General features: G+C 42.9%; 1 protein-coding gene across 1 annotated transcript in view; it reads left to right on the forward strand.

The window, feature by feature from the left end:
• The window catches only part of PPM1H (protein phosphatase, Mg2+/Mn2+ dependent 1H), a 254,270-nt gene that overhangs the window by 124,194 nt on the left and 114,918 nt on the right, over positions 1–15,158 (forward strand). Inside the window, exons 3-4 of the mRNA XM_063076146.1 lie at positions 2,556–2,900; positions 11,917–12,029. Of these exons, the coding sequence (XP_062932216.1) occupies positions 2,556–2,900; positions 11,917–12,029 (458 nt within the window). The remainder of the gene's footprint in view (positions 1–2,555; positions 2,901–11,916; positions 12,030–15,158) is intronic.

The raw sequence follows: 15,158 nt of genomic DNA on the forward strand, positions 1-15,158 counted from the left end.
TTTCACTCTTACTTCTCCCCTAATCCTCACAGCATAGCTTGAGTGATCTTTTAAAAATATAAATCGGTTTTGTCACTCCCACCTCAATCAATGGCTTTTTGTTACTCTTAGGCTAAAGGTCAAGATCCTTCAGGTGTCCTGTAAGGACTGAGTTGCTTAGCCACTACCTCCCTCTCCAGCCTCATCTCACCCCCCTCGTTTCCTGTCTCACTTGTCCAGTTAGCCACATGGCCATGGTTTAGTCTCCTCTTAATCGTCATGCACCTTCCTCCCACAGGGCCTTTGCACCTGCTGTTGCTACTGCCTGGTATTCTCTCCCCTCCCCTCCTTATCTCGTCAACTTTCATGCAGCCCTCGGCCTGGTCCTCACATGCTCATGGAGCTTCTCCAATGTGTAGGCCGGCATCACAGCACCATGAACTTCTTCTTGTCCTCTCCTTGACCAGACTTGTGATCTGTTGTTTATCTGTGTGATTATCTGTCAGTGTCTATCTCCTCCACTGGATTATTAAGATCAGGCCACGAGTGATGTCTCTTTCAGCCAGTCATTTGTCCCCACTGCCTACTATAGTGCCTGTCACATAGAAAGTGCTCCGTAATATTTGTTGACAAAGAAACAACTATTTTATCTCTCAGCACCTAGCACCAAATTGAATGAAAACAGAATTTTAAAGAGCACAAATTAATGACAAATGCCACCATAACTACCTTATCTTCCAGCATTATGTGTAATTAGATTCTTTGAAGGAGGAGAGAGGGATACCAAGAAACTTTTGTAGAAATAATGGCTAAAAATTTTCTAAATTTGATGGAATAACTATAAAACTACAGATTCGGGAATGACAAACTCCAAGCATATGAAACACAAAGAAAATGACACCATGGCACATCACACTCAAGTTGCTCAAAGCCAGGATAAACACAATTTTATTTTTCTGTATAATCTTTAGGCTTTTTTTTTTCTTGCCTATCTAGGATCTCTCTTATATAATACTGAACAGAGTAGTGAGAGCATGTATTTTTGCATGTTGCCCAATTTTAGGGGGAAAGCATTCAGTATTTCACCATGAAGTATGAGAATAGCTGTAGTTTTTCCACAGATGCCCTTTATCTGATTGGGGCAAGTCCCTCTTATTCTCAGTTCACTGAGAGTTTTATCAGGAAAGGGATTGATGTTGAACATCTTTTTCTATACCTGTTGGCCTTTGTATGTCTTCTTTGGAGAAATGTCTCTTCAAGTCCTTCGCCTATTTTTAAATTTTCTTATTTGGATTTTTTTTTATAGTGGAGTTGTATACTTTTTAGAATTTAACCCCTTATCAGATATATGGTTTGCAGATACTTTCTTCTGTTCCAAAGTTTGCCTGTTCATTTTGTTGATTGTTATCTTGCGAGGCAGAAGCTTTTTAGTTTGATCTGGTCCTATTTGTTTATTTTTGTTTTTGTTGCCTGTGCTTTTCACATCATATCCAAAAAATCGTCAAGACCAATATCAAGGAGTTTTTCCCTGTTTTCTTCTCTGAGTTCTACAGCTTCAGGTCTTGCATTTAAGTCTTTAACTCGTTTTCAGTTAATTTTTATGTATGATGTTAAGTAAGGGTCCAATTTCATTCTTTTGCATGTGGATATCCAGTTTTCCCAATACCATTTATTGAAGAGACTGTCCTTTCCCCAATGAGTATTTTTGGTGCCCTTATCAAAGATTAGTTGACCATATACGTACAGGTTTGTTTCTGGGCTTTTTATCCCATTACATTATAGTTGAGCTCCTTTTGTTCTATAGCTAAGATCTTATGCAAGTGTAATTCAAGCGTGGTTTTCGAAAGTGCTCATCTTGAATTGTCTAGAAACCCACTGCCACGTACTAAATCCTTGATAGATGAAGGAATACAGGCTGCACGTGTCTGTAAGATAGGGAGACAGAACAGATGCTGAGTGATGGCTGGAGAATCGAGGCGGGCAAGGAATAGGAACAGAAGATTTGAATTAGTTGTGTCTTGTGAGGCTTGGAGTATTCTCGGTGTCTAGGGAGAAACATGTTCTCAAAATTCAGGGCGTAGACCAAGGAAGATGGGGCGATCATCGGAGAGTGTAAGGACCCTGAAGGGGAAAAATGGGTCTACTTATCTCCCCTTGGAGAGTCTGCAAAAAGGACATGTGTCCAAAGACTCCAGGCCAAACCTACTGTGGGGTGAAATAGAAGTGAGGAGTTATGTGGGCTCGTTCAGACTCACTTGTTTGTATGGAGTTTTGCAAACGCCTGCGAATCAAGGTAAAATAGATCTTGCCCTGGAAGTAGCAGCTGAGTGTGTGACCCTTTGGGCTCCTCCAGGTGGAGAGGCAGGGACCACTTCATCCCCTGGGTGCTGGGAACAGCAGTGGCCCATCCGGGGACCCTGTCCTGAGCATTTTTGCCATGTTGTAACCCCACTGATTGCAGACCACAGCCAGCCCGCTCCGTGGACGCGGTGAGCCCGCAGGCCTCGCAGTGTCTGCACAGCCCTGGGCGGAGGCTACCGCGGATCTCGCTCTAACCTGTTGCCCCCTCCCACCAGGAATCCGAGGGCATCTCCTGCCATTACTGGTCGCTGTTTGACGGTCACGCAGGGTCCGGGGCCGCGGTGGTGGCGTCGCGCCTGCTGCAGCACCACATCACGGAGCAGCTGCAGGACATCGTGGACATCCTGAAGAACTCTGCCGTCCTGCCCCCGACCTGCCTGGGGGAGGAGCCCGAGAACACGCCCGCCAACAGCCGGACTCTGACCCGGGCGGCCTCGCTGCGCGGGGGCGTGGGGGCCCCCGGCTCCCCCAGCACCCCACCCACGCGCTTCTTCACCGAGAAGAAGATTCCGCACGAGTGCCTGGTCATCGGGGCTCTCGAAAGCGCGTTCAAGGAAATGGTGGGTATCGCTGGAGTGTCCCCGGCGGCGCTTAAGCCGAATCCTTCCTTCTGGGACGGTTCCCTGCAAGTGTGTGGTCTCACTGCCTGGGTCCGCCGGCCCCCTCCCTTTATTATAGCAGAGCTTCCATTCTCCACAGAAGCTGGCAGCAAGCGAGAGTTCCCGGCCTTGGGTCTGGCAAAAATTTAAAAGACGAAAGAGGAGGAGTGCATGAGGCCACAGGCTTACTAAGTATGCACCTTATCGCTTCTGTTTCAGCAGACTCTGCTGACGGCAGCTGGTCCAATCCACTTAATTGAAAAGTGAGCGTGCCTACCGTCTGCTTTACATACGTGCATGAAGTCTAGGTATTTGGGGAAACAGGGCGTTTAGTCAAGTGCTCACAAGCACTCTGCCTGTGCAAATCTGAGACCAGCTGTTTTGCCACGATTGGTAATGGGGTTCATACTGCTGAAAAAATGGCTGCTGGAGGATAACAGACCCAAGGCCCAGTGTCCAAGAATCATCAGTTTTACCTGGGCGCATGGCTTTGTACAGTTAAGTCTGAAAGGGTCTGATGAGGGAACTCAACATCCTGCCCCGTCAGCCTCACTCCTGAGAGTGTACACAGGGACAGTGCACAGCAGCCCTCAGGGTGTCACTAGCTGTGCCCCTGACCCATGAGAATGCACAAATCCTCTGCCGTGTTCTGTATGACCCTCTTTCCTCTCTGAGCTCGCTTTTTGCTGAGACAATTATTTGGGTTCTGAAGACTTTCTTTCCTGCATGGTAGCCTGCATATGAGATATTTAAGGGTGTTTAAAAGAAGTTAAGGTAAGTGGGTGGTAGTGTCCTTAAAGCCTGGAGCTTAAACAGGGATGACAAGCTACTCAGTGAGGACAGGCAGCTAGCAGCATCTCAGCAGAACTATGTATACACACTGCACATTCCAGGATCACACAATGTCAGGTCATGTGCTCATGAGAGGGAAAAGTAAATAGTGATGAACATTGTCAGCTAATTTGTTTATAAGGCAAAATTAGTTTGTATATTTACACCTCAAATTTGCATCCTCTCCTTACTTCGACTTATCTCTTCTTTGGTCCTAGCTTTTCTCTCCTTGTCACACAGATAATATTTACCTTTTGATTAGCAAGTGATTTAAAATGCACCTCTAGCTCAGGACCGTCTGGTAGCTGGCATCCCTGCAATCCCAATGAAAACACCAGGAGGCTGGGAAAGATAATTTAGGAAAAAAGAAATCAAGAAAGGAAAATTGACTCCCACTCAGGCTTGGTCTAAAATCTCATTCCTTGGCTCTCATTGAAGCTCTGATGTGAATATGTGTTTCTAGACACTGAAGTTCAGAATGTTAAGTATTTAACTGAGGCAAAAATTTGGCAGTGGGCTCTCCCCATAATGGGGGGGGGAGTCACTTTATGTGGTAGAAGTGAAAAACAAAGAAGACTGGGATTTTCATTTCCTTGCATAATTGCTAGTGCCACAGGATATCTTTTACTTGGAATTGCTGTATTCTCAATTTTATCCACTAGGGGCCAATGTCACATTGACTCAGGCCTCTACAATGGTCTCAGGCTATTCCCACCAGTTAATGGCTCAGGGTTGCTCGTAACAACTCCTTGAAATAAGAGGTTCGTTGAGAAAAATACTTAGTAAAGAGCCTCATTCTTGTCTTTCAAATTTTTTCAGCTTTTAATTCGCAAGTCCATTACCTAAAATTTTTATTGGAAATTTAGTTGCCAGCAAAAAAAAGAAACCCTTCACTTCCACATGTAATTTGTTCAATGAGTAAGTATTTGTCGAGAACCAACTATATGGCAGGCCTGAATGGGAAAAGAACAATGAACAAATTAGGCAAAGGTGGTATTAAACAAGTAAAATATAAATGGGAAGAGCCTTACAAGGGGAGATGCAGGGTGAGGTGGGAGGCTGCTAAGAAGTGAAGGGAAGGGTTCCCTGGGAAAGCAGTGCTTGTGTGGGGGGGAGGTGGGGGGGTGGGGAGTAAAGCAGTCAAGACATGGGGTTAGGAGAGTGCTCTGGGCTGAGGAAACCATCTGCGTGAAGAACCAAGTTAGAGAGAAAACCCAGGTGGGCCAAAGGCGACAGCTGACGTCCACCCGTGGTTAGAAGATGGATCGCAAGGATAGGAATGATACAAGGTGCATTGGAGAGGCGGTCTGGACCCACCTGTGGAGGACCTGGTGTGTCATGTCATGAACTTTTTGCCATAAACCGGGTCTCCATGTTTGTCCTCCTCTAATCCACCCCTCCCCCAGCTTCCTCTTCACGGTTTTTTCCCCACATTGTCTCTCTAGCCCCCAACATGCCTGTGGCCTGCCTGAACTTTGCCCCATGTGGTTGGCTTTATTGAGTGAGACCGTTTATCAGTTGTTTAGTTCTCATGGTACTTGGTAGGGCGGCCATACCTCCTGCTTTGCTGGGGACTTAGCCAGTGGACACCTGTCCTGGGGTAATTATTAATATTGTCTCCTTTCACTCTCAAAAGTGTCCCTGGTTGAATGATAAGTCTTATGTTTACCTTAATCAGAAAGAGATGATCTTGTTTTTCTCTTTGTTTCATCAGGGACTTCAGAAAAATATTGACATCAGTTTCACAGAAACAGTGCCCAACATAACCATTAAATTGCTTGGGGTGAGCTCCAGAACCTGCAACACAAAAATCATACCATGTACTCTCAAAATGATATTTCAGAAGACCATTGCCAACTCACATAGAATACTTTTTCTTTCCTCCCACTCTCAAAATTAGGTTTCTGAGAGTCATTGTCTCAAGATAATTAAACCTTTGGTTTTTTGAAATGCCTGACATGTAACTGATTTCCTTATCTCGTTGACCTTATCTATTGGGCTCCACTCCAACCCTTTCAGAGAGGGGCAGCTTTGGAATTTCCAGGCCATTCCTAAACATTTTTTTCACAATAGCTAGCTACTTTCTAGCTTTCCTGTTTCTAGGTATTCTTTAGGTATTGCAGGGTTTGTGCTATTCTGATCTCCTATGATAGGAAAATTCAGTATTAAATAAGATTGTCACACAGCATTTCAGCTTTGAGGCACTCTTGCCTTCTCTCCCCCTTTTAATCCCTAAAAGTAAAATTCCTCTAGCCTAGTGCCTAAGCCTCTAATTTGCCTCACTGATGACATTTTTGCAGCCATCCCTCCTGAGATTCAGAATGTCACTTACAATATCTTTGAAGCTTCTCCTTCACTGAGGCTTTGCTGTATTTATAGTAGTACAACTATGTGGAATCAGAGTTCTTTGGACCATCTCTTTGTCTCTCTGTCTTGTTCTTCTCAATCACTAGTATTCTTGAGCTTACATTTTATAATCAGCAATTTTCCAGAGACCACAGAGAATAGAAGTAAAAGATCTTATATCTGGGCCCGTTTGTAGTTATACTTCATGTAAATATAGAAATATGCAATATCTCATTTATTTTGATGTTGTAAATAACATTAAAGGAGGTAGTGGAATGTCGATATCTACCCGAAAGGGAGAATGTGTTCAAAATGTTCAGAAACACCAACCCAGAATAAATAGTCTATTTCTGGGGAAAAGGTACTGCTCACAAAATATAGAGGGAAAAAATGCTTCCCACAGGGGGATGTGGTAACAGTTTCATCAAATACTGTAAGCTTGTGTGTGAGCACTGCTCTCCGTTTTGATCCTTGGGTTTCCCAGCTCAGCGTGAGGCTTGTGGTGAAGGTGACCACTGGCGTTTAATACTGTACATGTTGTCAGAGGCAGAGTTACCTTATGACGCCCTTAATGTGTCTCATCTTGAATCTTCCTTCACAGTGAGAAGGCTATGTAGCCAGTCCCTCCTGTGTCCACTGTGGAAAACGAACCATGGCTTCCTAAAAGACCAGAACTTCAGGGACTGACTTCAATTCCACTTCCTAACAATGCTTCATAGCAGTGCCTGGCCTAACAACTGAGTTGTCACCTGTTACGTTTAGGTAGTTGCCTGGCCCAGGACAATAGATGTGAATAAGAGAAATGTCTTCTAAGTCCTGATTTCACATCTCCTCCCTACTTCCTACCCTTCACCACCTCCAAAAACATGATTGAGTAGTCAACATTTCACACTCATGGAGGAAGTCAATTTCTTTGTTAGGACAGGTACAGGAGGACTTTGCCCTCCCTAGGAATCCAAACCAAGTCAGCAGTGATTAGCCTCTCACCTACAGGATTTAAGTTCTGGATGTAGCCAGAAGGATCTCAAAAGTCTGTCCCATTTCCTTTTCAGTATGAGTATAGATTCCCCACCACAGTGAAAACTGTTGTAGAAGTTGAATTATTAGGAAGGGAGAAAAATGGCAATGTTTTAACTTGAGAAACTACCATACATCTTATTACTGAGTAAGTGGTTGGAAATGCCAGGCAGCATGGCTTTGTCTGTAAAAACCATTATTCATAGTTTATAAATCCCAGTGTTTTCTAAATTAGCATGTTAATGGTAAATTGGGAACCTGCATGTCTGTCTTGATTTGAGCTAGAGTTTTGCTTTGTCTTTGTTTTTGTTAGAACAGGAAGTTCCCCTAGGAAGGAATAAGCATGTGCTTCCACTAGCAGCCGGCAGGTGGCAATAATTAGGCAGTATTGGCTTTTTTCTTCCCCACTGCCTGGCTGGCAGATGGCCTTGTTCTCAGAATAAACCAGGATCAGACCCGGATACTAAAACCATGCAGAATCTTATTATTTGTGACTGACACTATTAGCAGTGTGCCCAGAACCATATTTTAACCCAGCTAGGGGGAGCTGCCAGGTCCTATTGAGACTAACCAACATTCTCTCCCTTCTGCTGTCTGATACTGCTTTCCTTTTGCAACCTGAAATTGGTAGGAAACAAAGAATGACCCTGGAGTTGCATCATCTGCAGGAATTTGAAACCAAATTACAACCATGCCGGACAGTGTAATTTTTTCTTGCAATTCTTTCCTGCTGAATTAGTCTGACTGCACACACGTCTCTTTTTTCCTTCTCTGCTCCCTCTCCTCCTTTTAACAAAAGTAGCAAAATAAAATCCCAAGTCTTAAAAATTGGATCTGTTCTTTAAGTTAGACGTTTGCCTAGCTTATGTGTAATATTTAAGCAGACGCAACACAGGATTAACACAGTCCTGATAAGTAGAAAGTAGCCTTGAGAGGTCTTTGGGACCCTTGATTGAGCAGATAAATCAATTACCCTGTTAATCGAAACTTATGAGTCATTTAAGTGATCCTTTTAGACCATACTTGAAAGGCATGGTAGTATGTGCATGTGTTTTGCTAGTAAGTTACTCTAGAGTTATGTCTTAGGGTTCGTTGACAGCTAAAATGGGGAAATATTCCAAATAAGTCATTACTTTGCACCAAGCAGTAGGCAGTTTCTCCCATGATTTTATTGATTTGTGAAAAAATACTCAAAACTTGAAGGGTTTGAAAAAAATAATAGTTACACATTTTTATTTATATTTTACTTGGAGTGTAAAGAGCTTAAGCTAATTTGAAAGGTCGAGGATTTGAGGAAGAAGGGTAGTTAATTCAATGGTACATATATCTTTATTGACTTCATTTATCATGTTTGATCTGATAGTAAAAGAACTACCCAGATGGTCTTTTAATGTTCCTTTCAGTACTAAGATTTTGTGAAATATCTTTTAAAGAGGAGTAGGTGGTGTATGTAGGAAAAAATAAATGCGCTATTTTGGCTTCTAGGGAGGAGGGGAGGGAAGCAATTATTTTTAGAGTATGTTCTAGTTGAGCGCAGTTTTATGAGAAACAGAAGAGTGTGTTTTAATGTTAGTGAATCCTTCAGGGGAACGAAGTCTACAGATTTACATATTTCAAATCCTTGTCACCATGATCGTAGAGAGCACACTTGTAATTAAAGTGTGTGTGTGTTTGCACACTTGTATTCCCGCACAAATGGGGGGTGGATAATGAAAACATACACATATTAGCAAAGTTTCTTGGGTAAAAAGTAGTTAGACTTTAGTCCAGTCTCTATGAGAAAATGGTGACAAACTTAGCATTCCTTATTTGGCAGGGGAAGGGCTACAGATGGAAGGCAGGTGAAATGCAGAAAAAGGTGAAAGGAAAAATGGAATCAACTAGAAAAAAAATATTGGATCACTCTCTTAAGATCATAGCAAGGAATTAACAGTGAGCTAACTGGAATGTTTCCCCCAAATTAAAGGCAAATAGGAACTCTGCTGTAGGAGAAACTCTTTTTTTTTTTTTTTTTTTTTTTTTGTCTTTTTCATGACCGGCACTCAGCCAGTGAGTGCACTGGCCATTCCTATATAGGATCTGAACCCGCAGCGGGAGCGTCGCCGCGCTCCCAGCGCCGCACTCTCCCGAGTGCGCCGCTGGCTCGGCCCAGAAACTCTTAACTGTTGAACACTTTACCTTGATTTTTTCCCTTAAGTATTAAATAATTTTGTAACCAGATTTCCTTGTGATATAAGCCATGACAAATAGTGCACCTACCTACGATGCAGAATAAACTTGTTGATGTGAGTCCCAGAGAAATTCTTTGCCAGGAACCGTTCTTTTACATGAACTTTGAGGATGGCACCAATGATCTAATTAAGTCTGTCAAACACCATTCACATGTCAGTCCGTAAACAGCATGCAAGCAGTTGGGTGCTCACAGAATTTTTAATAAAACGTGTCTTTCATTCAGATATTAGGTATTGATTCTGGTTGTGAAAGGATAGTTTCTATAGCTACAGCAGTTCCTTCCAGTGTATTAAAAACAGTAGTATTGAGTGTGGACTTTATATACCAATTTATATAGTTAATGAAATATGTACCTACCATAGTATCAACTCTACTTGAGTTGTTTAAATGCAAAAAAATAATAACAAATTCACCCACAAACTTCATTATAGATAGGGTTGATAGTTCTATTTTTATGCATTTATTTGGAGGTTAAACAAATTTTCTGACTTGATGTTTTCTGTCTCCTCTCTTTCACTTCCTTGAGATTGTCCTGGCACCTGCCCCTGACGTTCCTGCCCCTCCCTCCCCACGCCCTCCAGCCTCCAGCCACTCTTGTGCAGGTTCTGACAAGCATTTGCTCATTCTCATCAATTGACTGCATTTTAACTGTAGTGTGGGTTCCTGCTTTATTATCTCAGTGAGCATTTGCATCGTAAGCTTTTTATTTGTGAATTGTGGAATCCATTCCTCATATTAAGGCAGAAGTAAGGTGACAGGGAGAGAATTTAGAAACCCAGACATTTTAAAATAAATTTCTTCATTTGTCCATCTAACACATTTATTAAACTGCCATTTACCTGGCCTGGGTTGGGTGTTGAGGGTCTAATGTGAGAAGAGAAGGTCACTGCTCTCTGTCATGGACCTTCCAGGTGCTGGAAGGATCTGGATGGCTGGTACAGCCCCTCACAACACATGCCAGCTAATTTAATCCTCATGACAGTCTTTTTTTTTTTTTTTTTTTTCTCATGACAGTCTTTTAAGAAAGCTAATTTGTACAGAGTTTCAGGAGATGTAAAAATTCATTATAGTCCTCTGAAGGCAGTGCTAATGCCTGACCCTTCTGCAGCTTTAGATGCCACTTTCCTCTCCGTTACTGAAGTTTTTCCCACTTTGGCACTACCTCCTCTCACACGCTTACATGCTTACCCCTCTGTCTGGCTCCTCAGCCCCTCTCCCCTTACCCAGTTCACTCCCACGATGCTGGTTTCTCCTAGGTCCCGTCTTTGTATTTTCACCTGTATGCTGTCTCTAGTCTGTATCCTCAGCTCAGGCTTTTCTGCTTCCAGTTTCCCTTTGGTGATTTATCTGTCTTTGTTTTACCATCCCTGGCCCCTGGAGCAGAGCAGTTGCTGGTAAATGTTGGATTATTGGATTCTCTCCCTCTTTTCCATGAGGAGGCTGGCTGAAGCAGCTGAATCATAATTCTTTGGGTTTCTAAGAATCACAAAAGTGTCCTGGCCCTAGTTCTGCCAATGGCATTGTCAAAATCAGCCAGGGCACCATTTCTTCCTCTTCGCATAATTTTTACCCACCCTTCATTCTCCCTCCCTCTGCCCCAACAGTAGTAGATTTCTACTGGAATTTTTGCCACTATTATAGCTTGGCATTCAGTGTATTTTCCTAACACAACTAGCATTTTTCTGAGATCACAGAACCCTTGCTTCTGTCACTAACACAAAATTTCACAAAGGCATCTGTCAATGGAAGCATTGGTCTGTTTTTAATTTCATGGGGAGGCCTCATTAGGCGGCAGGTAACAATACAAGCTTTGGAGGAGGGAACCAGGTTGGAACCCAAACTCTAGCCAGGTAAATATGGGCAGGCTACCCTACTTCTCTACATCTGTAACAATGAGGTTAACGATGATGGTTGTGAGGATAAAATGAGATTCTGTATGTAAAGTGCTTAGCACACTTCCTGACGTAGGGAAAGTACTTAGTGAGTGTTGTCTGCTGTTATGAATGTGTCACCATTGTGAATTGGTAGCCGTGAGGTGAGAAGTCAGATCAGAGTTCAGAAGCATATATCTTTCGTGTGTAAGTCATGGACTGACTCCTGCCTGTGTTGAATAGAAAACACCTTTCTTATCTAACTATAAAAGAGACTGTTTGGGACTTTGGGTTCAACACATTGATCAAGTCCAAGTAGTACTTGGCGTTCTCAGCCTCCGGATCCTGTGTTCCACATGCAGCTCAGGCAGTCCGTAATCTGTGATATTTATTGGATATGATTCACATTTTATTCTTTTCATTTTTGTCTGATTGTATCTGTTTGCTATCCTTTGTTTCCTGTCTCTGGTCCGCAGATGGTCGAGTAAAACGTGCCAGTTTTATGCCATTGTCCTCTCCAGAAATGCACATTAGGTGGTAGAAAAACAAGTACTAAACATTTTCTTGTCCCTTCTTGAAGCACATTCAGACTCTTTGGACTGTGGCAAGGGAGTGAGGGTTAGAAAGCCTTTGATACATGTTCCTGCACAGTCCAGCACTAACTTTGTTTTCTTCTCCAGGACCTACAGATAGAACGAGAGAGGAGTTCATATAATATATCTGGTGGCTGCACGGCCCTCATTGTGGTTTGCCTTTTGGGGAAGTTGTATGTGGCCAATGCTGGGGATAGCAGGTAAGCAAATTAGCTGTCTGGTTCTTCCTGATTTCTAATCATACAAATTATTAATTATCTTCTAATTTTTGTATTTTCTTAAAAAATTAAATGATTAGAAATAAAATAACTCTGCTAGGATTAGATGTTGACAAAGATAAGTCTTCTACATCAAAATGAAAATGCATTTAAGAAGAACAGTCAGATTGGAATTAAAAGCTAAAGGCAGTCTTCTACTTGTCCATAGCAGCAGTTCATGGATATGCCTGAGATTAGTCTAAACCAGTAGTATTCAAATGTCTTTTGGCTTCAGAACCTGTTTTTCAGTGTAACCTTAGCAGAGGCATAATATATGAGATCGACGGTGGGGGACGAAAGAGATTTGAATGAGGCAGGTGTTTGGAGGGGCACTTGGGAGGACTCCCCAGCTGATTCCGCTTCCACTCAGTGACTTTGCACTGTCCCCTTCCAGAAACCCAGAAGTTTCTGCTTTTATGCACAAGCCCTTAGAGGCTGTAGTCCCCTCTTTTCTGAGTTCAGCTAAAGGGAATTTTGGCCAAGAGATCATGGTTAACCCTACTGTATCCAGCATTGCCAGAGAATAAGATAAACTTGTGTTTTAATTTTATTTTCAGTAACTGATGCTTCTTCACTTTCGGTATGAGGAATTTTTAAATTGCAGACTTTGTGAAAAGTATTGTAATATGTATTATACACTTTATCTCTTTAGTAACAAAGTCTGCTGGCTATAGAGCAGGACCTTTTCCTAAAGATTGGCTGTTTATTCTGAAAGTAACAAAAGTACTGGGCTGGAAACGCAGCTTCCTCAGAGGCTGAGCAGTTTCCCTCCAAGGGCTGCGGTTTTAGGATTTGCTCATTCCTCTGCTGCATCCTCCAGGTCACGTGCCTCTGCTCAGCCCTCCTGCTTGCCCTGGCCCTCCTTGAGGTCTGGGCCCCCCTCCCTTCCCCTTCCCTGTCCCCTGCTAGCTTGCTGCTGCTGCCTCTCTAGCCTGGAAGACCAATTCCCTCGAGGCAATCAGGAAAGTCACCTTAATTTTACTGCTCTTTACAAGGCCAAAGACTTAGTCCGCTCCTCTTCATAAAGCATTCTTTCCTAGTCTTTCCCACGGAAGATCTGAGAGCAAAGGAGAGTGAATTGCCAAGGCAGCAGTTCATGGGTTTGAAGGTTGATGTTTTTTGAAGGTCCATTTATTTTGAAAGTATATGTCGATTTTCCATTTTATTCCGGAAGAAGTCTCGGGTTTCACAGTAAAATTTTACCGAGTAATGGAAGTATGTGTAAGATGCTGTGTTTATCCCCTGGCATCTGTTCCCCCGCATCAAGTCAGGGTTCTGGCAGGAGACAGACTCCAACTCACATGGGTCAACTGTGAAAGGAGGAGGAAAAGGGAAGTGGCCAGGAGCCTCGAGGCCCCAGGAAGGAGCTGACCACCCTAGGCCTGCAGGGACCAGGGGAGGAAATGCTGTAGCAGAGCCCCGGGGGAGGGGGAGCCACTGTGAGGGGCCACTGGGCAGGAGCTGCAGGAGGGAATGGGAGGAAATACTCCCACTTCTCTCTCTTCCCTCCCTTCTGTCTTGTCTTTGTCTGATTGGCTCAGCCAGGTGGAAGCTAGTGGACAAGTAGCCCAGGGAATGCCACTCGTAGAGGTCAGCTCGCCAGGGTGTAGACACAGGCCAAGACTGTATCTCCAGGACCAGGGCACGTGGAAAATAACCAGCATGTCTGCTATTCCTTCTTTCCTTCCCTGCCCCAGGATTTTAGCAACTCCAGCATAGGAGTCCTCAGTTTCAGGGGCTTTTAAAACACACACCAACGGGCCAGACACTGGCCTTATTCAGTCCTGGATCTTGAGCGTGTTGGGAGACAGACAAGCAGCTAAGGCAGCTCTTCTCTGTTTCAGCTTAGTAAGACTGATGGATGATTTGGCCGTTGTGCTCACCTTTTGCCTTTATGTCTAGTTCCGTGTCCTTTAAAATGAGTTTGCTTTTCTAGCCCATCTAGTGACTAAGGCAGTGACCTCAGGCCTTGCTCCCTGCCCCTCACTCCCAGGGGAAGCACCTTTCACTGGATGTCCTCAGACTCAGAAGTAACCCGACTTCTATGCCCAGGATATTTTATGTTAAGTTATCCTTTTTCTAGACTTAACCACTCCTCAACACCTTTTCCTCATTTTTAAACATAGTTTTCTTCAAAACTCCGAGCTCCTTAACAGAGCCCCTACCTAGCCAGGGCTCCTAATCCTCTATCCCAGAAGATCTGGTCCCCTTGTCTAGGGACCTTCCAGTCCCAGGTGCTCATTTTCTGGGCTCTTGTACTTTTCTTTTTCCTGTAGTGTCAATTTCCAGAGCAGACCTTGATTTCCTTATCTATAAAGCTGGTGGTATTGGACTAGATAATCTCTAAAATTTTTGGTATTCTAATGATTATCCTGTGAAGAGCAACACTTTTGGAAAGTGTGAAGTGGTGCTATAAAGGTTGATTTTTTGGTTATTTTATATTTCTTAGAGTCAGTTTTTGAAATTTTAATAAAACTGAGGTTCTTGTGTTTGTAAGTGTCTATAAAAGTATGATTTTTGCATGTTATTCCCAATAATTTGAAAATCCTACCAGGTACTTTTATCCTTAATAAAGCTCTAAAGCACCAAAAAAACCCCAATTTATCCTATGATAGAACCATACTTCTAAAATCAAATAAGCTTAATTACATTTATGGTATTTTGGCCGCAGTATCCGGGTATGAATCTTGGGTTTTATAGCTGCTTGGTTGGGTTTGCTATTCACATATGGATCATACAGTTCATACAGAAACCTAAGAACAATATGAGTTGGTATTTATATGTGCTATCCAAAGGATCACTTATAGGACTCATTAGGGTGTTATTTGCAGCTTTTTTATAAACAGTAGACACTTGATATCACTTTATGTAGGATCACTGTCTAGTTTATTTATTAATAATGTATTTGAGTTTATAAAAATATTCAGTTTTTCCCAAGAAACAACAGAGTGAACTTTGGTCATACCTGTGTATGCAGGTCCATTATCACTTATGAATAAGCAATCAGGAATCCCAGGGCTGAGTTTAAACAAATGATTAGAGCCAACAGAAGATTCTAGCCACAGAGCCCTG

This window comes from Cynocephalus volans, chromosome 12 (genome assembly GCF_027409185.1).
Source record: "Cynocephalus volans isolate mCynVol1 chromosome 12, mCynVol1.pri, whole genome shotgun sequence".
Classification (NCBI taxonomy): Eukaryota; Metazoa; Chordata; class Mammalia; order Dermoptera; family Cynocephalidae; genus Cynocephalus; species Cynocephalus volans.